Genomic DNA, 27741 nt, shown 5'->3' with positions numbered 1-27741 from the left:
GATTTTATGATTAGAAATAATATGGTTTAATAGAAATAATGGAAGTTATGTTGTAACCTTAAAGTAAGAGTTGGATGTATACTGTTACTTATATCTGCTGTGAAGAGGGTCAGAAGTCAATTCTTTTTTTTTCTTTGATTTTTCTCTTCTTTCTCTTCTTTTTTCTTTTTTTGCACTTTTAAATCTTGTCTGTCTCTTATTTCTAATCATTCTCCCTCTTTCTCTCTCTTTTTCTTTCTTTCTTTTTTCTCAATATTAGTTTTTGTTAGTTTTTTATCATTCTTTTAAATTTTATATAGTTATTATATGAAAAAAAAAGAAAATAAGAAAATCCATTTTTTGACCCAGCATCCTAGGTAATTATTAGCCAGTCCTCAATCTACCATTTCTTGATTAGGTTGTTAGGCTCCAGCTACAGAAGGTCATGGGTAAAAAAAACAAAACCATATTATTTAGGTCTCCTTCACTTGGGATTCAACTCTAGATAGGACTGTGGTTGCTCTTATGCATGACCTGTGCATATCTCTCCTTATCCTGTCAGATCTATCAACAACATTGAATACCACTAACTATGATATCCTTTTGGACTATCTGCTAGGTTTGGAGATTGGAAGCACTGTTTTGCAATGATTACACTCCTTCCTGAGCAGGCAATTCCAACTGGTGTTATTGGGTGAAAAGAGGTTGAGCCCTTGGGCAGTCCATTGTGAGGTGCCCCATGGCTTGACTCTCTTCCCCATTTTATTTAACATATACCTGAACCTCTGGGAGAGGTCATTCATTACTCTGGGGTCTGGTATCATTAATATGCTGATAATAACCAACTTTATATCTTGACTTCAGGCTGAACAGGAGATATGTGGAAGTCTTGATTGGTCCTTGGAAGTTGTGAAGGACTGGAAGGAGCTAAAGAGTTGAATCCCAGCAAGGCAGACTGTTGGTACTGAAGCCATCTGATTCCATGAAATTTCTGAAATGCTGATATTGATGGGGTTGTACTCCCCCAGAAAGAGTTGGTATGCAATTTGGGGTTCTCCTGGACTCACAGTTCCTGGTGAACAGCAGAAGGAAGCTATGCCCTAATAAGCCTTCAGCAGGTCTGAAAGCTGTGCCTATTCCTGGACTAGGTCTTCAGACAGTGACTCATGCCTTTGCCATTTCTCAAAATATTGCAATTTATTCTGTGAGGCTGTCATTGAAGACAACCTAGAAGTTGCAGCTGTCACAGAATGCAGCAGTTTGCTTACTGACCGGCCTTAGCTGGTTTAGCAGAATATCACCTATTTTGCCAATATGCTTCCAAGCCCAGTTCAAGATGATGGTTCTTATAAAGCCTTATACACCTTAAGTCCTTATTAACTTTGGGACCATCTCCTTGAGGCAAAACTGCTGGGATTATAGAATCTGGCCAGGAGAAGATGCTATGGATATGTGCTGCTAAAGAAATTGGCAGGGGGTGAGGGGGAGAACCTGGAGAACAGCATTTTCAATGGCCGTGTCCCCACTTTGGAATAGCTTGCCCTCAGGAGTCAGGTTAACCCTCACCATTTTATGCTTTTGGAAGCTGGTTGAAATTGTCCTCTTCCACAATGTATTTAGGAACAAATTTTAGCTGAAGATATGAACAGATAGTTTTTTTGGACTTTAGTATGATATTCATTTTATGGATGTTTTAATTTAAGTAGGCAGTTAGCCATCTAGAGTAGTTTGAATAAGTGACATTTAAACAGAGGTGGGTGGATGGATGGGTGATAGTCTTACACTGACATTTATGTACCAAACACTCAACTATACTTCTGCACATCAAATTAATGTATTCCAATATCTGTTTACAAATAGTTATTATAGAGTAATAATTTCACAAAGAACAAAGGGTTAATTTGAATGTATATTTCCCTTACAATACAAGTGCACTTACTTTTTCAACTAGTTTTTCAGGAGATACATTTGGATCATACAGAATTGGTTTTCCAATATGGGTTATAAGTTTAACTGTTAAACAATCCACATGATGGAAAGATCAACCATCGATTTCGCTCATAAAGCCATCTCATTGGTCCTGTATACAAGATTTAGAAAATCTCAGAAACACATAATATCAGACTGCAACGAGTTTCATATCTGACTTTATTAGAAGCCTATATTTAAGTACAGTACTAGCAATAATCAGTAGCAGTGCGGAAACCAATTAATATAAATTTGTTGGAGTTTACAGAGACAAGAGAATAAGCTAACATATTTGGATCCTAGCAACTTGCAAAGTTCAACTTAGATTAAAAATGTGAGAAAATTAGAGTTAGGACAAGCAGGCTGATAGAGACATGCACACACACACACACAAATCCCAGAAGACTGACAGATAGGCTGATAGGTAGGTAGGTAGATAGATGAGAGACAGACAGACATCCCAAGATAAGCATCAATGCATTTACAGAATATGGTTAACTTTGCTGAATTTCTGTTACTTCTGGGTCAGGTCTGTGCCCATATGATCCCATGACATCATGCCAATTACAGGAAATGTACTGAATCAGGTTTCCCAGCAAAGCTATGGAGTACTGTAGAACAGAGTAGGACATTTTCCTATATGTATGTACAGTATGTATGTATGTATGTATGTGTATGTGTGTGTGTGTGTGTGTGTGTGTGTATATATATATATTGTTGTTGTTGTTGTTGTTGTTCAGTCGTTAAGTCATGTCCGACTCTTCGTGACCCCATGAACCACATCGCACCAGGCCTTCCTGTCCTTCCCTGCCTCCCTGAGTTTGCTCAGTTTCATGCTCATTGCTTCAGTGATGCTATCTAACCATCTCATCCTCTGCTGTCACCTTCTCCTTTTGCCTTCAATCTTTCCCAGCATCAGGGTCTTTTCCAAAGAGTCCTCTCTTCACATTAGGTGACCACAGTATCTGAGCTTGAGCTTCATTCAGTATGTATGTATGTATGTATGTGTGTGTGTGTGTGTGTATATATGTGTGTGTATATGAGACAAGGCTGTATACTCTCTCTTCATCTACTCAGTCTATATGCTGAATATATATATATATATTCAGCATATAGACTGAGAAGATGAAGAGAGAGTATACAGCCTTGTCTCATTCTAGGAGAAAACTCCTATGTACCTCCCTTTAATCAACTTTCATAACAGAATAAAATGAAAGTACCCACCCATTGATCTACCCCAATTATATGTTTTGAATATTTAAAGCCCAGATTTAGCTATTGTTGCTTGAGCCTCAGTCTCATTGAAATTCAACATGGCTGGCAAAGATGCAGATGCATAGATTTATAGCCTTAAAAGAAATTAAATTCCTAAGAATGCATAAAGTCTGACTTACTTATATTTCCATATGTTATATATCCTTCTCTAATATTTTGTGTAAATATAGGGATGATTGGCTAGAAGAAATAAAAGAAATAATAAGACTGTTCTAGTCACCATACATGAAAAGAATGAAATGTATAGTTGGAACATATAAAACAGATATATTAAAAGGTCATTTTGAGAAACTACTATAGACGATATGATGTGTTGCTAAGGTCATTGTACCCTTATGACTTCCTATCAATTATTTGCTTCTGAGATTTTCAACACTGCAACAGCTGCATTATTGTACCAAATGTAGTTTGGACTCAGTTTCTGAAAGGCTGAACTATCCTTCATTCTTTCCCTAGTGCTGAATTCTTGTGAGTCTAATAGTTTAAGATCCTAATTGATAAAGTCACATTAAACCACAATGTTATTTTTCATATAACTAACTAGGTTTTAATGAAACCAGGATATGTGAAAGAAAGGAAGAGGCAAGAGTTTAATGAAAATATTGTGATTCTTTTTGTTTGCTTGTTTACTATACTGTCCTTTGCCCACATTTGTTATAGATAAATTGACTCAGATCAGCTATTGGCACCAATTGCTGGGTTTCGCTGCTCCCCATAGGAGAGTGATCATCATGGGAGCTCCATTCTGCAACTCTCCAACTGCAACTTGCTCTTTCATGAAATAAGAAATATTCCAAGGGATGTTTTGGTGCACTTTGCCAGGAATAATAGATGGATGAAATTTTACAACCTTTACAAAACACGATGACTTTATTCTACAGGGAGGAAAGTTGCCAGAGAGTTGGAAAGAGGCCAATATAGCATTAATACCTAAAGAGGGACAAGATTTGACTTTAACAAGAAATTATTGGCCAATAACATTATTGAATAATGACTGCAAGTTGTTCATGATTCTAGCTGATGGACTGAAAATAATTTTGCAAGAATTTATTCATGAGGATCAATGTGGGTTTTTACCTAAAAGGAAGTTAAAACACAATGTTAGAAACATGTTGGACATTTTGGAATAGTTGGAGCAACATGGTAAAAAACAAGCCACATTGCTTTTCAGATGCAAAGAAGCTCTTTGATAATTTGAACTGGGCTTTCTTGTTCAAAGTTTGGAAGATATGAATTTTGGAGAGAACTTTATAAAATAAGTGGATGACTGATTTACACTTCATAGAAAGCACAAATAATTGTTAATAGAGATCTAACAAAACCCTGTGAGATACAAAAATGAATAAGACAGGTATGCCCACTGTCTCCTCTTTTGTTTATTTTAGTTCTTGAAATACTGAATAGAGATACAGGTAATCCTTGCTTAATGATGGTTTGTTTAACAACAGTTCATAGTTATAACAGCCTTGGAAAGGGTGCTTTACAGGCCATAAAGCACTTCCAGCCATTGTAAAATGTTGCCCCCCCCCGCCTCCCCCACAGTCAAGTGGCTGCATTTTGAGTACTTGGCAACTGGCTCGCATTTATGACCAGTTGTCAGGCCCCCTGCGATCATGTGATTGCCACTTGCAACTTCTTTGTTGGCTTCCCCATTGGAAGCCAGCAGGGAAGGTTACAAGTAGAGTGGGCATGGGGGTGTGCAGGAACGAACCTCAAATCCTGAAGATTTGAGCTCTATTCCTTCAAGGAATGGACCTCAAATCTTCAGGATTTCAGCTTCATAACTGCCCACTGCTGGGAGGTTTCCCCTCCCCTCTCAGCACCAGGCACTTATGGAGCTCAAATCCTGAAGATCTGAGCTCTGTTCCTCAGCCCCAGGAAGGATTTCCCCTCTGTCCATGGAGAGGAGGGCAAACCCTTCGGTGGGCTTTAGGAACATTTGAGAGCAAAAGGGCTGCCTGCCAGGAGGATTTCAACTGAGCTGAAATCCTTCACCAGACAGCTCTTTTGCTCTGTCCGCTTAACGACCCAGGGGATCACTTAACGACCGCAACCAGGAGTGCCTGGATTGCAGTCATTGAATGAAGCAGTCATATGGGTGTCTCGCTAAATGACACTCATATTCACTCAACGACTGAGATTCTGGTTCCAATTGTGGTCATTAGGCGAGGACTACCTGTATAAGACAAGATGATAGGATTGTGGGAGTAAAGAATAAAAAAGAGACTTATAAGTTAAGAGCTTTTGCAGATGACTTGGTGTTGGTTCTGGAAGATCTTTTAAAGGGAATTGAAATATTAATGGGCAAATTAAAAGAATTTGGTGCATTAGCAAGTTTCAAGATTAATAAACAGAAGATGAAGATCTTAACAAAAATACGACAATAGAAAATCAAACAGAACTGATGAATAAAATGGGTTTTGAGATTGAGAAGAAGATAAAATATCTGGGTATCACTATGACAGATGTGAATTGTATGTTATTTCAAAATAACTATGTTAAGGTATGGAATGAAGTTAAAAAAGATAGATTAAAATGGGAGAAACTACAACTGACATTGCTGGGGAGAATTTCTGTGTTAAAAATGAATGTCTTGCCTAGAATTATGTTTTTGTTTCAGATAATACCTGTTTTGACAACTGGTGCACCATTTAAACAGTGGCAGAAGGATATATCTAAATTTGTGTGGCAGGGAAAAAAACCATGAGTTACAGTAAATACAAGATGATGCAAGATGCAAGGAAAGAGGAGGATTGGGTTTACCTGATTTGAAATTGTATTTTGCAGCTTGCAATTTGGTTTGGATGAAAGAGTGGGTGTTGCTGAGAAATAGAAGGCTTTTGGAGTTAGAAGGACATGACCTGAGATTTGGGTGGCATGGATATTTATGGTATGACAAAGTCAAGGTTAATGTGGATTTTAAAAATCATTACATTAGATGTGTCATATTGAGAATATGGAACAGGTACAAATCTAGGTTGTGCCTGAAACACCTTTTTGGTTCTCAGCACAAGAACCATTTTATAGATGAGAAATAATGGGGAAACACAAATGGCTAACTTATTGTGAGATACTACGTAGAATTTTGTCAAGGGGAATATAAAATAAGATCAAGAGAAGAACTGATGGCAGAGGGATATAATTGTCAATGATTCTCTTATGTACAATTATTAGAAAGATTCAAAATATACAAAAAAGATATTGTGGCTGGTGTGGGTCTTCCGGGCTGTATGGCCGTGGTCTTGAAGTCTTGTTTCCTAACGTTTCGCCAGCACCTGTGACCGGCATCTTCAGAGTGCAGGAGCACAGACAGGAGCAGTTCTCTCTGTGCCCAGGGTGAAGTGACCCTTCTGTGGGTATTTATAGAGATCTGGGAGGGGGGTGTGTGGGTGGGGTTGGGTTACTGAGTGGCTGCTTGTTTTGGAGTCAGCATCTGTGTGTATTTTCCTGGGGATTAGGCAGGGTTTTTTCTTCTACTGAATTGTTAACAAGGGGCTGCTGGGGGTGATTAGCAAGTTCATTGTGTGAACTGTTCACATGTCCTGGTGGTTGAGCTGAGTTCGTTGACCTTTTGCAGGCTGTATTTTTCAGGATTGGTAGCCAGGTTTTGTTGATTTTTAGACTCTCCTCTTTTTTATTGAAACTGTGCTGGTATTTGTGAATCTCAATGGCTTCCCGGTATAGCCTGGTATAGTGGCTGTTGGTGTTGTCCAGTATCTCTGTGTTTTCAAATAGGATTTTGTGTCCAGTGTGCTTGAGAGCATGTTCAGCTACTGCAGATTTTTCTGGTTGCTGTAGTCTGCAGTGTCTTTCGTGTTCTTTTATCCTGGTATGGATGCTGCGTTTTGTGGTCCCGATGTATACTTGTCCGCAACTGCATGGTATGCGGTATACTCCTGCAGCGGTGAGCGGGATCCTATTTCAAAATCCTATTTGAAAACACAGAGATACTCACTTATTAGCAAAGGTATTGGGGTTGCCCCTTTGGCAAACCCTTAAGTAGACAGGTGATGGTCCTCCCATTGTTTCAGTATGATAGGGTTAAGAGGGCTATTTTTGGCAGCAGAACATGGTCAGTCTTGGGTCATGCAATAGCTTGGAGCTAATCTTGTTTTGCATGAGCAAAAATGGCAGAAGGAAGTGGAGGAAAGAGTTTTCAGGAGAGGCGGGGGGGCAGAAAGAGAGGCAAGGGGAAGGGGGGAAGAGTTTTCAGCTTTATTTTATTATTTTTCTATCACAATTGTGTTTAAAAGATGATATGGAAAAGGAACAAGTCAAGACTGAGACTGAAACTGATTTGAAAGTGGGTTTAAAAATGAGAGGCTACAAAGAATGATATGGATGCAACGTTGGATATACAAATGAAACCGGCCGATGTCTTAGCAATTAAAAGGGATGTACAAATAACAAACCAGAAGAGTGACTTGGATAACTTTTCTATACTGGATTTACAAAAGAGTCCTATTAAAGTATTGAAGGATTTTGTGAGAAGAGACAAAGAAAAAATGAAAAGAAATCAAGTTCTGCAACATCATTTGAAGGGATTAAAGATCAAGATTATTAAAAGTAAAAGGAAGGATTATAAAGTTGGTTTATTTGATCAAGGTTAAAATAGAAATGTTGTTATCTTAATGAGCTTTTGCTGACCAGGACAGAACAGCAAGGTTTTAAAGATTTGTTTATAGATAAGAGATGAGATATGGGAAGACGAGATCATTTGTTGTATTTTAAGAGAAGGTGATAAGTTACTAAAATTGCTTACACTTGTTGTGATGAAGGGGGAAGTCATTTCTTTATATATATATATATATATATATATATATATGTATTCTTATTTTTTCCTTCTTTTCTATTTTTCTATTTTTTCTTTCCTGCACTTTCTATTTTTTCTTTTTACTCTTTTCTTTTCTTTTAGTTTGCATTAGTTTTTATCTTAATTGTAATGCTTAATAAAATTATTATATATACATTAAAAAAACAAAGTTTAGAGAGCCAAGCCAGGTTTGTCAGTCAATCCAAAGGTCAGAGTTTCAGGTTTGTTTTTTTTTACATGAGCAGAATACATAGGAATAACACACCAGACCATGAGATCAGATGGTTGTTTCCAACTGAGGAACATGAGTCAGGACTGCCTCTTAAATCAGGCTGCAGCCAGCTATCTTTAATTAAGACAGTTACTCCTTTGCTTGGAAGGAGCCTCACTGAGCATCTTTGCTCTGCTCTTTGCTCTACTCACCGAGTCCAAGGGCTTGGGGGCTGTATCTCATCATCATCCTGCTCCATCTGTTCTGATGGTGCCTGCGTTTGGTCAGCCTCGGTGATTCCAGACTTGGTGTCTCCTGAAGCTGACATTCCACTGGTTCAGCTGGAGTAGCTTCATCAGAATCTGAGTCCTGGGCCATGATACCCTTCAGGGCCCATGATCTAATCAAGTTTGCGGGAGTCCTCTAATGGTTCATTATGGAGTGCTATAGAGCTCTGACAAACTGCCTGGAAGTGACTAGGATCTAGATAGAGAAGAACAGATTTAGGCTGAACCCTAACAAGATAGAGTGGCTGTGGATCAGAATACCTTCTGAATCCATAGAAGCTCCACTTATAGCTTTTAATGGGGCTTTGCTCCCTCATACAGTTGGATTGCAATCTGAGTTTATTCTAGGATTTGTGACTCCTGCTTGAACAATGGGTGAGGGCTGATAGACATCTCCCAATTCTACTCTACTCTGGCGATGTAGTTCTCCTCTCCTTGTTTTCTGTAGGCATGAACATACATTTTAAGTGAAAATAGTTTCCTTGATTTTCATGTTGGTTGCTATTTCTTACAAATCCACTCAGTTTTAAAAATTCTATTGCCAACAGTAGTGTCACAAAATTAGACTATGAATAAATGTTCGATTACTATCTGATTGATGAACAAATGTAGTTCCAACATGAATGTTGGTTGATTTTTTTTTCCTCAATGAGTAAGAAAAAAGTGAAACAGTGAAGACGTATGTGGAACTTCACTTGTTCATCAGTGACATAAGCAACTTCTTTGGATAACAGTTTTCGATTACTGGAGGATTAGTTCCACAATTTTTTGTGTTATTCACAGCGTAACGGCTATAGACATGACACACTTTTAAGTTTAATGAGGCAATGGTGTGGTTGGAGCTATGGCTTCTCTTTTTGCTTTTTTTAATTGGTCTTCCAACTTTTTTTTTTGTTGCCCTGAAGGCTAGCTATAACTGATTCATGGTGTCTTGGCTCTACTTCATCTTTCTACAAGTTAAAGCCTTCCTGTAGTTTCTTCTTCTTGCCCTGCAGCAAATTTAATTGTCCGTCAAGATTATCTCATCTTTGTGACTCAAAACTCCCCAGAATGGGAAACTGCAGTTTCAGATCCCCTTGTGTAAAATTTGCTATTCAGGTAGGTTCCTGACTGTTGCTAATCCCCATTTCATCCAAGCAAAGGAGCTCACCCACTAAGCTATTGCTCTTGTCCCATGCCTATGTCTGCCCTGACTTTTATTGAGATTTCTAAGGTACAAGCGCAGTCCCTCTAGTCACAAGGTTCCTCCTGCCTCTTGCCTTCTGAAATTCTACAGTTAAACTCACAAAAGTGCAGGGATGGCTGACAGGATTAAACCTCAAACACAGGTCATGAATTCATAGGAATGCAAAAAGAAAACCAGGGAAGGCTGACTTACCCTGTAAGTCTATCATGGGTTCTTTTTGAACCACAAATGATCAGATTGACCCAGACTCATTAAAGACACAGAAATACTGCAGACTGGGAGAGTTGGTTGGTTTCTGTATCTCCCAGACTGGGGGAGGGTTTGTTTTGTGAAACAAGGATATCTTACATTTATAAAATAAGGCCATCTTCAACTATTTCAGAAATGAATGTCTTACTCCTAGCTATATCTATGCCTTATTCCTATTGCTTTCACTATTCTATTTCAACCCTTTATTTTCTAGAAGTCCTCTATCTATGCTGTACCTCTAAAGTCCTTGATCACTATATAGCACTTTATATCTCCACCCTTTATTTCTGTAAATGCCCCTGTTGCTATTCTCTTCTTTGTTCTTACAAAGTTCAGCCTGTCTTCTCTCTCTCTAGTTTTCTTCTCCTATTTCTGCTCCCTCCCTCCCTTTACTTTTCCTCCTACGGCCAGCAGTATGGAGTTCTTGCACCTTTTCAGTTGGTTTATTTCCCTGCTGGGCTTCTTTACTTTCTCTTTTCTGGATCTGTTGCTCCAGCCCCGGGGAAAAAACTCTTCTCTCTTCTGAGTTGGAAGAGCTTTTGTGTCTCTCCATCTTGGAGGATGAGGGAAGGGAAAGCTTCTCAGATCCCAACTTTCCCACCTGCTGTGCTGTCCTGGGTTAGGGCCAGTGGTAAATATTGAACAACTTGCTCACAAAATTCCTGAAAATTTAACAATTGGCTCTAGCAAGCTGGTAGGAGCAGCTCCAGCTGTGTCCTCCTATCTTTTGTGTCTCTTACCAGGAGCAGGAAGCAGGGCTACGAAGGTCAAACTGAGGGAAGGAATGTGTAGGGCCACAGGGCCAAGGTGTGTTATAGCAATGTGATTTTAACAAGGAAGCAGAAGAAAAGGGAAAACAGAACTTTGCATGCTGAAGCTTAATAGTGTTATGGCTTAAACCAAACCCACTGCTTCAGCTGCTCTTGGTCCTCCAGCTATTCTCCAAATTAATGATCAGAAAAAGTCATAGTTTGTCTGCATTGGAGCCTCCCTATACTTTCACCCCAATCCCTTCAGGCTGTGTGCTTGCATTTTCTCCTTTCCTGTCTGATTGTTGTTTTTTGTGCCAAAGATTGCCTATCAGCAAAAGACAGCCTCCACAGAATTGTATTTGTTGATTTTTCTTTTGCTATTTTTGCCATTTCCACTCAATATTACTTCACTATTTTTGATTAGGTATGCTTTCTGTGTGTTAGCAATAAAAACTCTTAGTTAAAGGAGATTGTTGTATGTGCAGAATGTGTGGGTTTTTAATTAACCAGCTGGCCATTGCTTAGGGGATATTTCTGAGTCTAAAGATCCCCCCCCTTACCTACAACAGTTGCAGAACTGCAGCTACCCTGGACGAGAAGGCAAGGTGTGCTGGTTATTGCTTGGAGGGAAAGGCAAGATGTGCTGGTTATTGCTTCCTTTTTCTCCTTGCCATTTCTTCAGCTAATGCTGGATCACAGTGATGATACGAAACATGAACATGCCCTTCTTTTTATCATCAATGGCTGCACTTCCACTGTAGTAGGTAGAACCTGGGGGAGGTACTGTACTACGCTCTGTGTTAGTCTTTCCACTTCTTAACACTGTGTGAGCAAACAACGTGAGACAAGGATAGGGCATATCAAGTTCTTATCAAATGAAGCCTGGCTAAAACTTACTCTTGAAAGATGAGGAAATAAATCTCCTAGAAGACAGAACCTGTCAGAATTGAAACCTGACAGAACTAGAAAGGATTGTCTGGAGCCATTACTTGAATGAAAGATTCCTTTAAGAGGACCAGAAAACCTTGTTCTGTGGCGCCAAAGTCTGACCTCAATATTGTTTTGAGGAATTCATTCCCTATTCACATGAGAACTATAAAGTTGTAAGAATAAAAATTGGCATGTGAGTTAAATGTATGGAAAGGTTCAAGGGACAGTATGTTACAGAATTACTTTGAAGTCTGAAGAATTGAAGATAACACACCTATAGTCCTTCATAATGAAAAAGAACAATTAAAACCATACAGATTGCCCAATCCATCCAATCATTGTTAGAAACTTAATATTATCAGAGACATCTCAGTCAAGAGATTTGGAAAGCAGGACCTCCTGAATGCATGCCTAGATGCACCCATCAGAACCCAATCTTGATCTGATTGACCAGGGTGAACTATAGGTGCAGGGGCTCTGATTTGTAATTCTATTCTAGCATACAAGTTTAAACAATGTATTTACACTTTATCTTGATTTATATAGTCCAGGTTTTTGCATTTTAGAACTACATGTTGAAACTGGAATGTTTTTGGAAAATAATGCTTCCACAAAAGTTTAGACATTTCCAAGATTGTACAAATTTTCAGAAGGAGGAAACATTTCAATCAAAACTTAATCCATGTGCCCTTCTGAAATAATGCTATAAGGTAAATTAGGCATCCTGCTTCTAAATATAGAGCAGAGTGACTTCTCCATTTTGCTTCAAGCCCATGAAAATGAATTATCTTCGTGCTCATGGTGGCTTCCATGCTGGGAGAAAGCAGGGGGCCTCAATGCCACAACATGATGCATTTCTATGCAGATTGAGTGCAATCCACACAGGCCTACTTATTCTGGCAATATGCTATGGATAGGTTTTTGTATGTGTGAGAGAAATTTGATCATAATTTTATTTACAGCATGGAAATAATATCTATAGTTATCATTCTGATACAATATTTCAGAAAGTTATATAACATTCTTCACTGCATAGTCTAAAAAAGCAAATTATACATTTCAAAAGATTTAAAACATTGCACTTAGGATGTACATATGGATATGGATTATGACAGGAAAATGTATTAATCTATCACAACATATGTAAAGACTAGGCATCTTTATCTTTTTTATCAAATCGCTCCAATAAAGCTCTTAATATATTTCCAGGTCTTTTCTGGTATTTGTCTCGAAGATTTTCAATGGCAATCTTTGTCTGTCAAATACAGAAGAGGACAGCAGTATCAAGTTAAAGTCACAGATGTATTGGTAATGGAAGAAGATCATCTCATCAAGACACACTATTCAGTGAATATATTCTCAGCTGCAGAGGTCTGGGAGGCCTGTTTAAATGTTGCAAATCAAGATGAAGCTCACCGTGGGAGCAGCAGTCAGGGGCCTTGCCTTCTGCCATCCCAACCTGTGAGGTTGCGCTGAAAGCCCTTTCAGACAACTGATTGCCCTGTTGACCTGCATTTACTTTTAAAAAGGATTGTGTATTATTTCACCAGAACTGGCCTTCCTGTAACTTAGCTTCATTGCTCTGTTCTGGGACTGGAGAGAATTAGTATGGCCTTCTTGTGTGTGACATTCCTTTAAAACTTAGTGTGGTATTTCCTCTGACTTCTCAAGGATCAACATACCTCATAGGATTTAAGATGCCAGTTTCCTGACCATCCTTTCTGTTCTTCCTATATAACTGTGTGTTGTTTGTAAATGTGATAACCATTTCTTCACATTATAATCTTAGTCATTAATAAAAACACTTAAAGTGCCCAAGCCCGAGACCAAATCCTGCAACACCCCATTCAACAGATTCATGAAGAAACATGAGTGTTTCTTTAGAAAGGTTTTCATGCCAGTGTGGATTCACCTAATCTAATCCATGCTTCATTGGTTTGATAATGTCATGGCTTATTTTGTCTTCTGAGAGCAAGACATATTACATCCATAAAATTTCCATATGTTCCCAGGAAACTGACTACCCATAAAATAGGATAATGTTAATCTGAGAAGACTTCTTCTTGAAAACTCCATATTGACTTCTAGTAATCGCTGCAATACTTCCAAGTTTCTGAGATTTATAACTTTAAGGTCTGCCTTAGAGCTTTCTCAGATCTACCCAGGTCTTCCTATTCCTTCCTTTTTTAAGATAGAGGTAACATTTACCCTTTTCCATCAACTGGTACCATTCATATTTCAGCAGACATAAATATCCAAGTACCTATATTCAGTAGACATTATGGTGGAAACACACTTAGCAGAGGTATTGGGGGTAGGGAGGGGTGAACGGAGGGAAATGATGAAGGAAGCATTGCATTATTGTGATCCATGGTCCACCCCTTTTGGATGTGCATTTTTTGAAAGGAAAGCCATGAGGACAGGAGAGAGGTAAAGAAACTTATGAGAACTAGATAATTTTATAATAAATTATTTTCCTAGATTATTCCTCCATCTGCGTAAATCCAAAGTGGACTTGGATTGATTTCCCTGTATGTATAAGTAGCCCAACAGGCACACGCACATTCAGAACTTCTTATATTTTAGAGCTGCCTTTTCTTAATCATAAGTAGACTATGACTTTATTTGTATTAAATAAGTGTACAACATGTATCAACTATTCAGATTTTTTGCCTTAGATTATTTTTTCCTGATTTCATGATTAGTAATAACAATTTCAATGAGAGAAGGAATTGGTAAATTCATGTTATGTTTAATATATAAAATAAGCACCAGCTCTATGTATATCTCAAAACTAAAGCACGTTCTGCAGAAAAAGCCAATATATTTAAAAGATTGCTTTGAGTGAAACATGTCCTTACTTTTTCAGCCAGCTCCTTAGCAGTTATATCTGGGTCATATGGGATGGGTTCTCCAATATAGGTGCGGAGTTTGACTGGAAACCCTCCATATATGGGAAGGACAAGCAATCGAAAATGTTCATACAGCCATCTCAATAGCCCTGAAGAAGAAATAAAATAAAATGGAACACAAAATTAATTCACAATGATGTAGAAATCCCTATCCATTTTTTTAAAAAGTTATATTGCATCTTTTAAATGGACAAATAAATGTCCATGGCTTCAGAGTTATGGAAAATTATCCTGGGGTTGGAATATTCTTGCATAATCAATTAAATAGTATATATGGAGTGGTTAGAATGCTCTGTTCCCGATGGATGAAGGGACAGACAATGAAGACAAGCTTAGGAACTATCTAAATATCAAGTACATGGACGATAGGAACAATTTGACCTTCTATATTTTAGTGGCTTTTATGAAACCACTTCCAACACTACTGGACAACAGTGTAGTAGCTGAGGACACAATTTGTGACTAAGAGCCATATTCAAATATGGTTGTGATGCCAACATGGGCAGGGAAAAGGAGCTGTTAGTTCCTCATCATCCAGATCAGGAATCTGGCTCTATGATTGGAACTATACTTTATTAATAGAGGCTATGGCCACAGAATCTTGAAAGTCTGACTGTTTTTTCTCTTCCATCCCTCTTATACTCTAGGGTGTTAGGGTGGAGCCAGTCTTAGTTTCTTTTTTATGCTTTCCTCATTTCCTGGACTTAATGCATGTTTTTGTACATAGTTTCTTCATGGTAATCTCTTTGGCTATCTATATTACCTCCATGTTAGACTTGGTCTCCCCTCCGATACACAAAGAAATCATGGGAATGAACTAAAGATTCATCCCCCCTTCCCCACCCCCTCAGCATTATGCATGTAATTGGTCTGGTCCTGAAGACTTAACGTTACTCATGATGCCCAGATGCTCTCTAACCTAATTTCTTTATTTACTTTAGGCTGTCACTCCCTTCAGCTGTCAAATATTCTCCTTAGGTCCATTTGGACTCAGTTTCTGATTGGGTGAAGACCAAAACAAAGTAGCAGCTGAGGGTGCTGCCACCTGTTATAGCCCCACCATCCTTTCCTAGCAGAGATTCCCCCTTCTTGCTTTTTCTTCCTTTTATCCATTATCAGCCCTAGGAAAAGCGAAACATCTGTTCACATGGTGGTTGAGAGGACACTGAACCTTCTGGCTTTTCCCATCCTCTTGACATGGTACATTTCCAGTTGCTAGAGCAGCTGTATGATAAGCAGTTTGAGTCACCTAATGTGCCTGGGAGAGTCCTTGGGGTTCTCTGAGCTTGGTTGTTTTCAAGATATTACCTAGCCAGGTAACGAAACGTTTGCAAGAAAACAACCAAGCTCAGAGAACCCCATGGACTTCAGAGTTCAACCCTGAGCTACATGTATTCACTTCTATTGGTGCCTGGGAGAGTCATGGAAGGGCTGTTACAGATATAGAAGGGATGTCCATTGGTAGCTTACTTCATAAAAGGCAACTAAGTCTAGATGGCAAGAAAACTTGGAAGAAGTTGTTTAAAACATTATGAGAGTCTTCACCTTACTGAATTCAATACTGAGGGAAATTCCCTTTGCAGTTTCTGAGATTCTGTACTTATCCCTAATACTAACATTAAGAACACCTTACTAAAGTCAGCATAATTCTTGCTTCCTTGATCTTTCCCAGCTGTGTGTGGCTGGATAACTAATTGCCTTCTACCAATATCCCACACATCCAGTGAAATAGCTGATCAGGCCACCTTGTACACAATTTCAAAAAGCTTTATATACGCTTATGTAGAATTCTGTTCCCAGGACTCATGCTAGTGTAGAGACAGGAAGCAGGTGCCAAGAGAATTGTAAATGAGTCTCATACAGGTGTTGGGGGAAAAAGGTGCATGAGCCCTATTTATCTTTCTCATCCATTCAATTTGCTAGCTGCCCTTTACCAGGAAAATACTGTCTTGGTGCCAGTGCCAAAATAAAATCTAATTATCAAAGTGGGAGGGAAGGGACAAATGTTCCTTTTGCTTCAGAGCATAAATTGGTTTGGTCATCTGGATAACTTCATTGATACAAAAACTAATCTTTACATCTGCTTTATTCAGTTTTGATCCACTTCATCTCTCCATTGATTCACAGTAACTGCTACTGTAACCAATAACCTAAGCAATCTACAGGGTGAATTTCTTAATGCAAATCAGGAAAAGAGAGACTAAAAATATATGAAGGCTGTAAAAAAGTTTGACAAAATAACGTTAAGGGATATATAATGTCGAAGGCTTTCACGGCCGGCATACGATGGCTGGTGTGGGTCTTCCGGGCTGTGTGGCCATGTTCTTGAAGTTTTGTTTCCTAACGTTTCGCCAGCACCTGTGACCGGCATCTTCAGAGTGCAGGAGCACAGACAGGAGCAGTTCTCTCTGTGCCCTGAGAGTCCTCTCTGTGCCCAGGAGAACTGCTCCTGTCTGTACTCCTGCACTCTGAAGATGCTGGTCACAGGTGCTGGCGAAACGTTAGGAAACAAAACTTCAAGAACATGGCCACACAGCCCGGAAGACCCACACCAGCCACCGATATATAATGCATGATAGCAAGGAATTTAGAAAAAGCTTACTTGTCTTTCCAACTGTTCTATAAGCTTCACGGAGATTTTGTGTAAACATAGGGATGATTGGCTAAAAAAGGAGAGAGGGAAATAAAAGATAAAAATTGATAGAAACTAGGAAAGCATCTTGGTTTGTTTTGGGACTTTTAAGAAAATTAATTCATTTAACCACAAGATTTTCATCACTGAATCTGTAATGACAATTCTATCTCATTAGACAGTTGATTTAAAAATGGTATAATCCCTTTGTTATGTCTTAATGTTCTAGTTCCTAAACCTCAGCACATTTTTCATTTTTTGGATGAAAGTTCAAGTGAAATGCTCCTTGAAGCCTTGGCATGAAGGAAAGGGGTCCTCTTGGTTTGAAGAATGAAATGAAAAGATTACATTGCTTTGCTTCAGCTGCCTCCACCAGTACTTGGCGTAGCTGGTAGACTTTTCTGTCTTTTGCAAATGCCAGTAAATACAGATGCAAGAATCACATTGCTTTGCAGTATCAAGCTTTTTTGCCTGAATGAACCTAATCCTACCTTTCTTACATCTATTATCTCCCCTTACCTAAGCTACATTCTGATTAGCTGCTGTCTCACTTGTCAGTTGTCCTGGTTTTCATTATCTTTATACTACAAATGACTTAGCTAGAAACAGAAAAAAATATTTTTAGTTATTTGCTATTGAACTGTGTGAACAAATGCTCGCCATCCTAACTTATTTTTTTCTAATAACTGATAACTCTTCAAGGGATTCTTTAGTAATCTCTTCAATCTCACAGTCTGATTGATTAATAGATCTGTTGATCTGTGATGCTCTTAGTAACTGCCTCCATATCTCTGAAATAACATTACCTTTCATGATCTTCTTTAAGCTTGTTCTTGCACTTCTCTCTAGGATAAATATCCTTTTACTTCTGGAGTGCACTGTCCATCTTTATCTTTCATTGAGTCCAAGAAAACAAAACTATCTGCCACCTTTACTTCTGTATTGTCAGTGTAAATTTTGGAAGCATGCAGGTTGACATTACCTTTGCCTTCTTAATATCTAACAATAACCTTGAATTTTTTACTTTGATTTTTACTTTCTTCATAAGCACCACTAAGTCTTCTTATTTTGGGCTCTAATATTGATTCTAGTAATCATCTCTCCTGATCCCACCATTCTTGTAATGTATTTGTTATAAAGGTTAAAGAGGTAATCTGTCCCTTCCTTCCTCCCTCTCTCCCTATGTCTATTCCTTTCCTATTCTGAATCACTCCATTTCTACAAATTCAGTTATTAGAATAGCTTCTTGTTCACTGAAAAGAGTGCCCAGAAGAATAATCAGGTGTTCTGGCACTCTCATTCACCCTAATACATTCCTCAGATCATGATCTACTTTGCTGTAATCAATGGAGCAGAAATAAACCACCTTTATATATTCTCTCTTTTATTATAGCTATCTGATTTGAAATTTGAAAGAGTTCAATGGCTATTGCCTCTCTTTCTGGTGCTTTCATATTTGACAGGTATTGTCTGTTGTACCTCACTTTTTAATAGAATGATTTCCTGCTTATATTCTGTTCATAAATAAGTAGAGTTTCTATTTAAGTCACTAGAATGTGTCTGGTGATGCAAGTCATTGAGAAATTAATATACTAAACATGAAGTCTTGTTCAAATTGTATGTCTTAATCTCAGTCCTGGAATATACAGGTAGTCTTCACTCATTGACCATTTGTTCAGTGACCGTTCAAAGTTACAACAGTGCTGAAAAAGTAATTTTACAGCCCATTTATGGCCATTTATGATCTTCGCAGTGTGCCTCAGTCATGTGATTGCCACTGCAGTCAGTATGCATTGTCCTGTGCATGACCTGTTCTTTTTTCTTCCCCTTGCAGAGCAGAGAGTTTGGAGAGGGATTTCAAGAGATTAAGCTGTTTGCTCTTCTACACATCAAAAGCAGTGCAATTGCCCCGACAGTGGGAAAGGGTCAGGTATAGGAGAGATTGCCTACAGAAATCACTTCTTTTTTTTCTCCTCACCCCCTTGCAGAGTGGAGAGATTGAAGAGAAAGGGATTTCAAGAGAGTAAGCTGTTTGCGTAGTGTGCCCTAGGCTGCCATTGTGATCACATTGCTTTTGATGTGTACAAGACAGTAAGCAGGTACTTGAACATCCCAAAGCGGGAGAGTGCAGACAAAAAGCAGAAGGTGAGAGATTGTCTAGTCTTGTCTCTTTCCAGCCAGAAAGCACAGTTGTGGTCATGGGATTTCCTGCTTAGCAACCGCTTTGCTTACTGGCAGAAGTGCCAGTCCCAGTTAAGATCATTAAGTGAGGACTACCTGTATAAAGCAATTGGTGCTAAACTCAAATGTTTTGCTATTACTTATACATTAATTGAATATATTAACCTAATATCAAGCAATTACTTTAGTCTTAGACTATGTTCCAGTTTCTCCTATAAAATTATTTTATTTATTTATTTATTTATTTATTTATTTATATGAATTGATATAATTTAGCTCCCAACATGGAGATTTAATCACTTAAGGATATCTGTATAGGAGCTCTTGGGGCATAATCCTTAATATGAGCAATAGACCACTTACCACTTGTGTTTCTAAAGCCACTTGAGCAAAACCAGTACCAGCACTCCAGACCATATTGTAATATTCATCACTAAAATTTGCTTCTCTCAATCCACCAGGTGAAATTCCTAATAAATAGCCTTTCTTGAGCATTTGAACACATTCTGCTTTTTTGCCTTTTATGCAACCCACAACATCAAAATTCAGCTTTATACCTGTTTAAAAAAAATCCAGAAGAAAGCAGCATGTTATATAAATACATTATTCCTAGCAAAGAATAAGAATTATATAGCTGTCACCATTGTGGTGATATTGACCAATTTTTTTTGTATAATATGGCAGACTGCCATTCTGCTCATTAGGGGAGAGGTCAGGACAATTGTTATGATTTCTGCCTTTTTTTCAAGTGTCCTGCTGGTTTTATGGAATATGCTTTTTCTGGACATTACAGTGTAGCCATGTATGGCTTGAACTCTCTAGTGGTCTCACTGTTTCACCTCCATGCATTCACCTCAGGGTGAATGCTGGAGTTATTGCTTTCACTGGGATTCCAAATCAGCTCTTCAAACTGGCTCTACCATTGAAGATGGAATGGTTATGTTAAACCTGCCTGTTTATACAATTAGATCTGGCATGCTGAATAGGATCTAAGTAGTGGATCTCCTGAGTGGGAACTACCAAACTAAACACCAGTGGGCTATGGATACAGGGACCATATGTCCATTATTATAAAGGACAGTCCTTTATTTCAGAAAGCTGTCCTTTAGATGTATTTAATTTAATTATTTTCTTGGTTTTACTCTTGAATTCCCTTTGTAAAGCAAAGTTATAAACATAAACAATTAATTTTTTTTTTATCCATATGAACCTCTTTCAGATTTGCCACTTTTTCAGGTTTGTCCTTTATGATCACTGTAGCTATAGATGACTTGATGGAACACAAGTTGGACAGATGAAACACTCCCTTTAAAACATCTTGCATCCCTGTTATGGCATGCCCATTCTTTGGCATGAGCTTTTTTCTCAAGAAAAATGAACTTTTAGAATACTGAAGGGATTAGGGCAATGCTCTAATTCTAAATATAAAATTAGCATACTTTACCTGGTACTAAAAACAAGCCATAATGAATTACAGAACGGACTAGTCTCCCAGTTTTTAAATAAAGACTAGCTATAAATAAGATATAGTCTACAGTAATAGCTCCATGGTAATAAACAATCATCCCTGGTCCTTCAGGTAGATGCTCCATGCCAATGATCTCATAACCTGAAAAGACCAAGTTGTAGCCATAAACAAACATAAAAACAAATAAAAACATTTTTGAGCTTAAAGATGGAAAAAGTTAATGTAAAACAAGGAAAATAAAACAGCACAGAAGATGCAGTGTATCCTTTTTCAACAAGGCAATTCCCAGATATTAGAAATCCCTGCTGGCTTGATCAAAATCTCTCTAGGAATCTTGGCAGTTGGGCTCTGACTATATCTGACAGTTGAAGAAGGCTACATTAATCTCTGGGGATACCTGTCAACAGTAAGTGACCCTGACTGAACATAGGTTGAGTTCAAGCTTGAGCCTAAACTGTGGTGATAAATGAAAAAGTGCCATTGCTTGTCCTCACTTATTGCATCATAGGCTGTCATCTGACAGCTTTTTGTAGAATGGCCAACTCCCATCTAGGGTGATGGCAACTGGAAGATTTCCCACCTGACCAGTTTGCATAGCACTTTGCCAACAGAGTCATTCAGATTTGAAAATCCCTTGACTACTCATAAGCGGAATCCAAAATGGTGACTGGGCAGTGTCTTAACATGTTTCCTGGGATTCATTTTAGACTGTGGACTCTGATGAACTGGTTAGGTTGCTCTCTAGTATGTCCTTGACCATTTGAGTGTTTGATTTATGGCCCTCCTGGCTGCTGTGTGGGGCACAAGGAGCAGGGTGCGTGGGTGGGCGGGATATGAAAAACTGGTTCTGGGAGATAGTCAGTGTCTCGATTTGAGAGAGACATGGTACTGTAGCCTTGAAGGAGACTAGTGGATGACCCCTCATCAATGGATCCCCCCATTCTTGACAATTATTTCCCAATCTCTAACTACTCCTTCAGGACAGCACCAGAACATCCTAGATGAAGCAGGTTATCTGAATTCTTCGCAGTCAGGGTTCAGGCCTGGGCATGAGATGGAGACAGCCTTGGTCCCGCTTTTGCATTAGCTTTGTCAGGACTTGAAAAGAGGTAGTGCATCTCGCCCAGTTCTTTAGACTTTTTGGTGGCCTTTAAGACCACTGTACATCACTGTACAACACTACCCCTGGCTATTTAAGAAATTCCATTAATGTCTTGACATTTGACAGTCAGGATGGAAGAAAACAGGGTGAGATTGAATCCTACAAGATGGAGTTACAGTTTCAAATTACTTTCAGTTCTCTGACAGCTTCAGTGATGTTTCTTGATGATGTGGCAATTCCCTTGAAAGACAAGGATCTTATGGGTCCCTCTGGACTCAAGGTTATTGCTTCATAGGCATGTGGAGGACATGGCTAGGTGAACTTTTGCCCAGCTTCATTTGGGGCAACAGCTGCAGTCCTATCTGGAGCAGGAAGACCTCACTTCTATGACAGATGCCATCATCAATATTGGAATCCTCTCTATGTTGGGCTGCCCTTGAAGACCATTCAGAAGCTTTACTTGGTTAAGAATGCAGCAGTTGGTTATTGGTTAGTGCTCCAATCATAAACATATTATGTACACCAGACCTTTAGGCTCTGTACTTGCTCCTCTTCTGGGTGCAAGTCAAAATGCAGCTACCTAAAAAGCTGTAATTGATTTGGTAAAAAAAAACTTGCAGGATTGCCTTCTCCAACTGTAAGACTCCCAACTTGAGTCTTCTGGGACAAGCTGCTGGACTTTCACAAAGTGTGTGTGTGGTGGTGGTGGTGGTGGGGGGGTCACATAAGCGTTGCTTTTTATTGGCAGTGCCTATCTGATAGAATAGCTTCCCTTTCACAATCATGCTAGCCTCACATTCTTTCTCTTCTAAGAATTGTTAAAAATTGAAGTATTTCTGAGGCTTATAATGAATGATACGGCACTCTTGTTTGAAGGATTACATGTAGTTTATTATAATTCCCATGTTTTTATGTGTACCCTGAATGTTTAATGAACTTTTTTTTTAATACCATCAATTTATATAACCTGCCAAGAGTACTGTTGTTTGCTATGAGATAAATAAGTAAGCAAATAAATAAATAGTTATTTGACAATTTTGCTGTCTATGAAAGATAGTGGGGCATAGGATAGGTTCTGGTGCAACATAAAAGAAGCTGGAATTTTAAGCTCTCAACCTTTCATATGTTGAGTTAGTTAGTTTGCTTCTTTAGTAGATTTATATACCATTTTTATTTTGTGTAACTCAAACCAGTGTACACAACAACCACTGTGTGAAGTGAATTGGGCTAAGAGAGAGAGATGGAGCCCAAAGTCACTCAGCTGGCTTTCATGGCTAGGAAAGGGTTAGAATTTATGGTCTCTCAGTCTCTTGTTCATCATTTTAAGTAATACCTCAACATCCGCAGGTATCATATTTGTTTTGACTATGTTTAAAAGCAGAACCATTTTGATGCAGAGAGATTAATATTACTAGTTTGACACAGCACATTGTTTCACAGAAATAGTGGGCAATCTGTGGGTCATATGAAAGTGGAGATTCTTTATTATTTTTAGACTATTTAAGGAATGACTCACTTACCGTACCATATCTTTCCATAAAAATCCAAACATTTTGCCAACCTTTGCCTTGGTTTGTTCCACAAAATGTCTCCATCTCTGGTATATTTTTTCTTTCAAATATAAAAATAAAATGTGGAAATGTAGCAAAGTAAAAAAATGCTTGAATATACATAATATATAAGAAGAAAAAATACTGATAATAACAGAGGAGGTTGAAGTACAGAGCTCACAGAATCTGCCAAGTAACTAAAATCAATCCTGTCCTTTAGCATGTGAATAAACCATGTCATAGTTTCATACTCAGAAGTATTCAACATAGTAGCTTTCATTTCATTCATATTAAAGAAGAAAAAGAAAAAAAATCTGTATGATTTAATTATTGGGAAGAAATTGATGATATTTCTTCTTTTCCTGGAAAATTTCAGACCATGATGTTGCACTTAAATTTTTAATCATTATTGATTTAATCATTATTGATTTAATCATTTAAATTTAATCATTAACCCCCTTCTCCATTCATACCTAGAAATATCCAGAATTGTAGCTTTAATTTCATTCAAGAAAAAGAAGAAAAAACCAAAAAAAGAGAGGGACCATGATTTACTTCCTGGCAAGCACTTATTTATTGTTGCATCATTATCACCTTGACTTGCAAATATAATTACTGGATTGAATGAATGTCTCCACCCACAGAATCCTTCATCACAAGTAAAGGGAGTGAGGAAGGCCAAATGCAAGACTGTGAGATCATTTAACATTGGATTTAGGACATTGTGCATGAACAGGATTGCATCTCCTTCTCCCTCTCCCTCCCTCCCCCCCCCCTTCTCTCTTGTGCCTTTGAGTCAGTGTTGACTCCTGGCAATTGCCTGGACTAGTCCCTGCAATTTTCTTGGCAATGATTTTTTGGAAGTAGTTTGCCATTGCCTCCTTCCTAGGGCTGAGAGAGAGTGACTGGCCCAGGGTCACCCAGCTGGCTTTGTGCCTAAGGCAGGGCTAGAACTCATGGTCTCCTGATTTCTGGCCTGATGCCTTAGCCACTACACCAAAATGGCTCTCATATATCTCTTACATTTTAGAAACTCATATTTCCCATTAAATATTTTCCTTATTCTCTCACCTGAAATAAAAATTGAACTTAGTAGATGTCACTGCTTTTGTATATTGGCTTGAATGGTCTTGACTTTAAAAGATGAAGATTTGGGCATAGTTTTAGCATGTCTGACATTCCTATATTTATCTACAGGTAGTCTTCATTTAACCACCACAGTTGGGACCAGCAACTCAGTTACAAAGTGACACAGTTGTTAAATGAGATATCACATGACTACAATAGACTTACAACCTCACTTTTGCCATGGTCATTAAGCAAATCACCTGCAGTCGTTAAATGAGACATCAAGTGACTGCAGCATGTGATTTTACTGCTGGCTTCTCCGTTGACACTGCTTGGTAGAAGCCTGCTGTGAAGTGCACAAATGCCAATCGCATGACCATGGGACACTGCAATGGTCATAAATACCTACTGGTTGTGAAATGCCCAAATCTTGATTATGTGACTGTGGGGATGCTGTGATGGTCATAAGTGCGAGGACTGGTTGTAAAGTTACTTTTCAGTGCTGTCATAACTTCAAACTGTCACTAAACAGGGCAGTCATTAAGTGAGGACTACCTGTATAAATTGTGATGATCTGTATTTCTCATCTGCTCCAATTCTGTTGGCAAGATGAATTGAAAGAATATTCACTTATCACTTAGGTTATTATAAAAATGAACATATGTGAGAGGCGGTCTCTGCCTGACTCTCACCAAAGCCTTAAGCTACCTGTTAATGTGTGTCCTGAGGCTATCAAAGTGTGTGTCCTGAGGCTTGCAGACAAATACCTTTCTGGGAGTGGAGAGGTAGAACTGAGAAATACTAAATAGAGATAGTTGAAATCTAGTTGGACGAGAGGTGACAGAGAAGGGGCTACTGTTCATAAGAGGATCAAAATGGCATTCTGGAGATGGCTGGAGAGAAAATACAAAAGGGAAATAGGAGAAGAAAACCAGAAGTCACAAAGCCCATAGAACAGCCCATGGGGAGTGGTGATAGAGGAAGAAGTGGAAAGCAGCTGTGTGGAACCCAGAAGGACCCGGACAAGGCTAGCAAGAGATTCCTGCATTCCCCCAGAACAGAATTCCAACGGAGGCATTTGAGAAAGGGTGAAGGCTGAGACAGAGAGGAACGGTGTTGTGTCAACAGGGAAGATGAGTGACAGCTGTCCTCTTGTGAGGAACACACTTCAGACTAAGACTCTTGAAGGAGGAAGCTGGAAGGAGAAAACAAGGGATTCTGGGGACAAAAAAGAGGGAGAGGAGAAAGAGAAGAGAGAGATAAGAGAATAATAGAAGTCTAAGACTTAATGTATAACAATGCAGTAAAAGAGTAAAACAGAGAATGATAATCAAGGGGGAGTGAGAACTGGAGAGGCTGAAGTGGTGAAATTAGCATTTGGAGGAATACAGTTTTTGGCAAGTACAGAGAAGCTAAACAGAATTTTGATTGTAGGAAAGATGGAAAAGGAACAAACCTTTAAAAATGTAGAGGGAAAAGAATGAAAGGGTGCACAGATAAGAAATCACCTTCTTTAGTATGTGAGCAAACTGAATATTTTGTATAAATATTTTATTTTGGTAATAAAAGCCAATGTCTTGCCTGCTTGCAACCATCTCTTATAAAAAAAATCATGCAACAACATAGCCCAACCACAATGCCAATGGTCTAATATTGGAAGCTGTAATTCAGCAATGCCTGAAAGATCCCCAGCTGATCTGTGACCAAGTGTATGCTTTATGGTGCTGCAAGATGCCTTGATCTCAGCAGACTATGACAACAATGAAAGTATTGACAGGCAATTTCCATCACCTCCCCACCCTTGACACACATGCACAAACAAACCATATTTCTTTTTACTCACTAGTTTTGGGGAAAAAACACTTCTTTTGCCTTCAATCACTTCACTCTGCTAACAGCAACTGTTTCTTTTGATTTTATGCTTATATATTGTTACATCTATCTGCCATCTACACAGAAAATGTTTCCAAAGTTAGCTTAGCTACCTGCCTCATCTACTTAAAAATCATAGCTAATTTGTTCAGGTTGTCAGAAAGCTGTTGTTCTCCCACAACAGAACCCACTGTGCTTGCACATTATTGCAAAAGAGTGTGATGGGTTACCGAAAGACAGCATTCCTTCCTACACTCTCCCAGATTTGCTTCCAGCTTGCAGTTGAACATTGCAATAACGCCATGTTTCTTCACTAATTGCTACCTTTCATTATCTACTGATTAATTTTTGTATGCTACATTTGTCAGAACTAGAAATACTATAGGCAGGGCAAGGTGATTTTCATCAAGGATTGCACTAAGAAGTCAATGCAATGCATATCCTTCCTCGTCAGCAAGATGGGGCGACATGCTGTTAGTTTGCAAGGCACCCTCAGATCAGCCTTTCTTAGCTGGGGTTCTGCGGAACCCCAGGGTCTGGGACAGCTTCCTAGACATTCCACGAGAGATTGTGATTGAACCCCCCCCACTCCCCCACATACCTCCTTTTTTGAACTTTGTGTGCCATGAAATGCAAGCACGTGCAGTGGTGGGAATTTTTACACCCTGTGGCTCAGCTGCTGGCCTGCTGATATTGTTGTTAATGTTGTAAAACACAGGTTGTGTAGGTTAGAACCAAATTATATTGTGAAGTTTTTGTATTTTTTTTTTCAATTTTTATGCAGGGGTCCCTGAGATCTGAAAATTATTTCAAGGATTCTTCCAGGGAAAAAGGTTGAGAAAAGCTGCTCTAGATCAGTTATCTTAATCTGTTCAAATTAGCATATTACCTTGTGTAAAACTGGGTTTTGATTGTAGTTTTGGAATACTACCCAGAAGTACTGACTGGTACTATCTTTATCATTAGCAGGAAACACTGCGCGCATCATGCGTACCACTAAGGCTCATATAATCTGTTAGAGGCATAGTTGGTGATTAATTACTCCGCAAATAATAGATTAAATACAGCAACAAAGAAAAGTGTTTGGAAACTACTAGTTTCACAAAGATAACCAGTGTAGTGTAATAGTGGTATTATTATTTTACATTTTATTAAATAAATTGTGTTATTCCAACAAGTTTGCAACAGCAAGTTTGCAATGTTTGAAATATTTAAACAATACAAGATTGTTACACCTGATTAGCATATAATAATTCCACATTGAATACAATTGTGACTTGACCGTGTATTTAGAATTTGAACACTG

The 27741-nt window shown here is 38.6% G+C and overlaps 1 protein-coding gene across 1 annotated transcript in view; it reads right to left on the bottom strand.

Annotated features, from left to right (window-relative positions):
- Window positions 1-27420, bottom strand: part of LOC103065357 (DGAT1/2-independent enzyme synthesizing storage lipids-like) — a 31625-nt gene extending 4205 nt beyond the window's left edge. The window contains exons 1-6 of the mRNA XM_088130919.1: window positions 27325-27420; window positions 23466-23556; window positions 20820-20984; window positions 19739-19932; window positions 17165-17225; window positions 14512-14651 (exon numbers count right to left, since the gene is read on the bottom strand). Of these exons, the coding sequence (XP_087987045.1) occupies window positions 14512-14651; window positions 17165-17225; window positions 19739-19932; window positions 20820-20984; window positions 23466-23556; window positions 27325-27420 (747 nt within the window). The remainder of the gene's footprint in view (window positions 1-14511; window positions 14652-17164; window positions 17226-19738; window positions 19933-20819; window positions 20985-23465; window positions 23557-27324) is intronic.
- Between the last annotated feature and the right edge of the window lie 321 nt (window positions 27421-27741).

Source organism: Python bivittatus, unplaced genomic scaffold (genome assembly GCF_059951505.1).
Source record: "Python bivittatus isolate LINGU-HERP-01145 unplaced genomic scaffold, Pbiv_v1 ctg000840_np1212, whole genome shotgun sequence".
NCBI classification, from domain to species: domain Eukaryota; kingdom Metazoa; phylum Chordata; class Lepidosauria; order Squamata; family Pythonidae; genus Python; species Python bivittatus.
The sequence above is the reverse complement of the archived record's forward strand: the minus strand, read 5'-3'. Positions and strand labels throughout refer to the sequence as shown.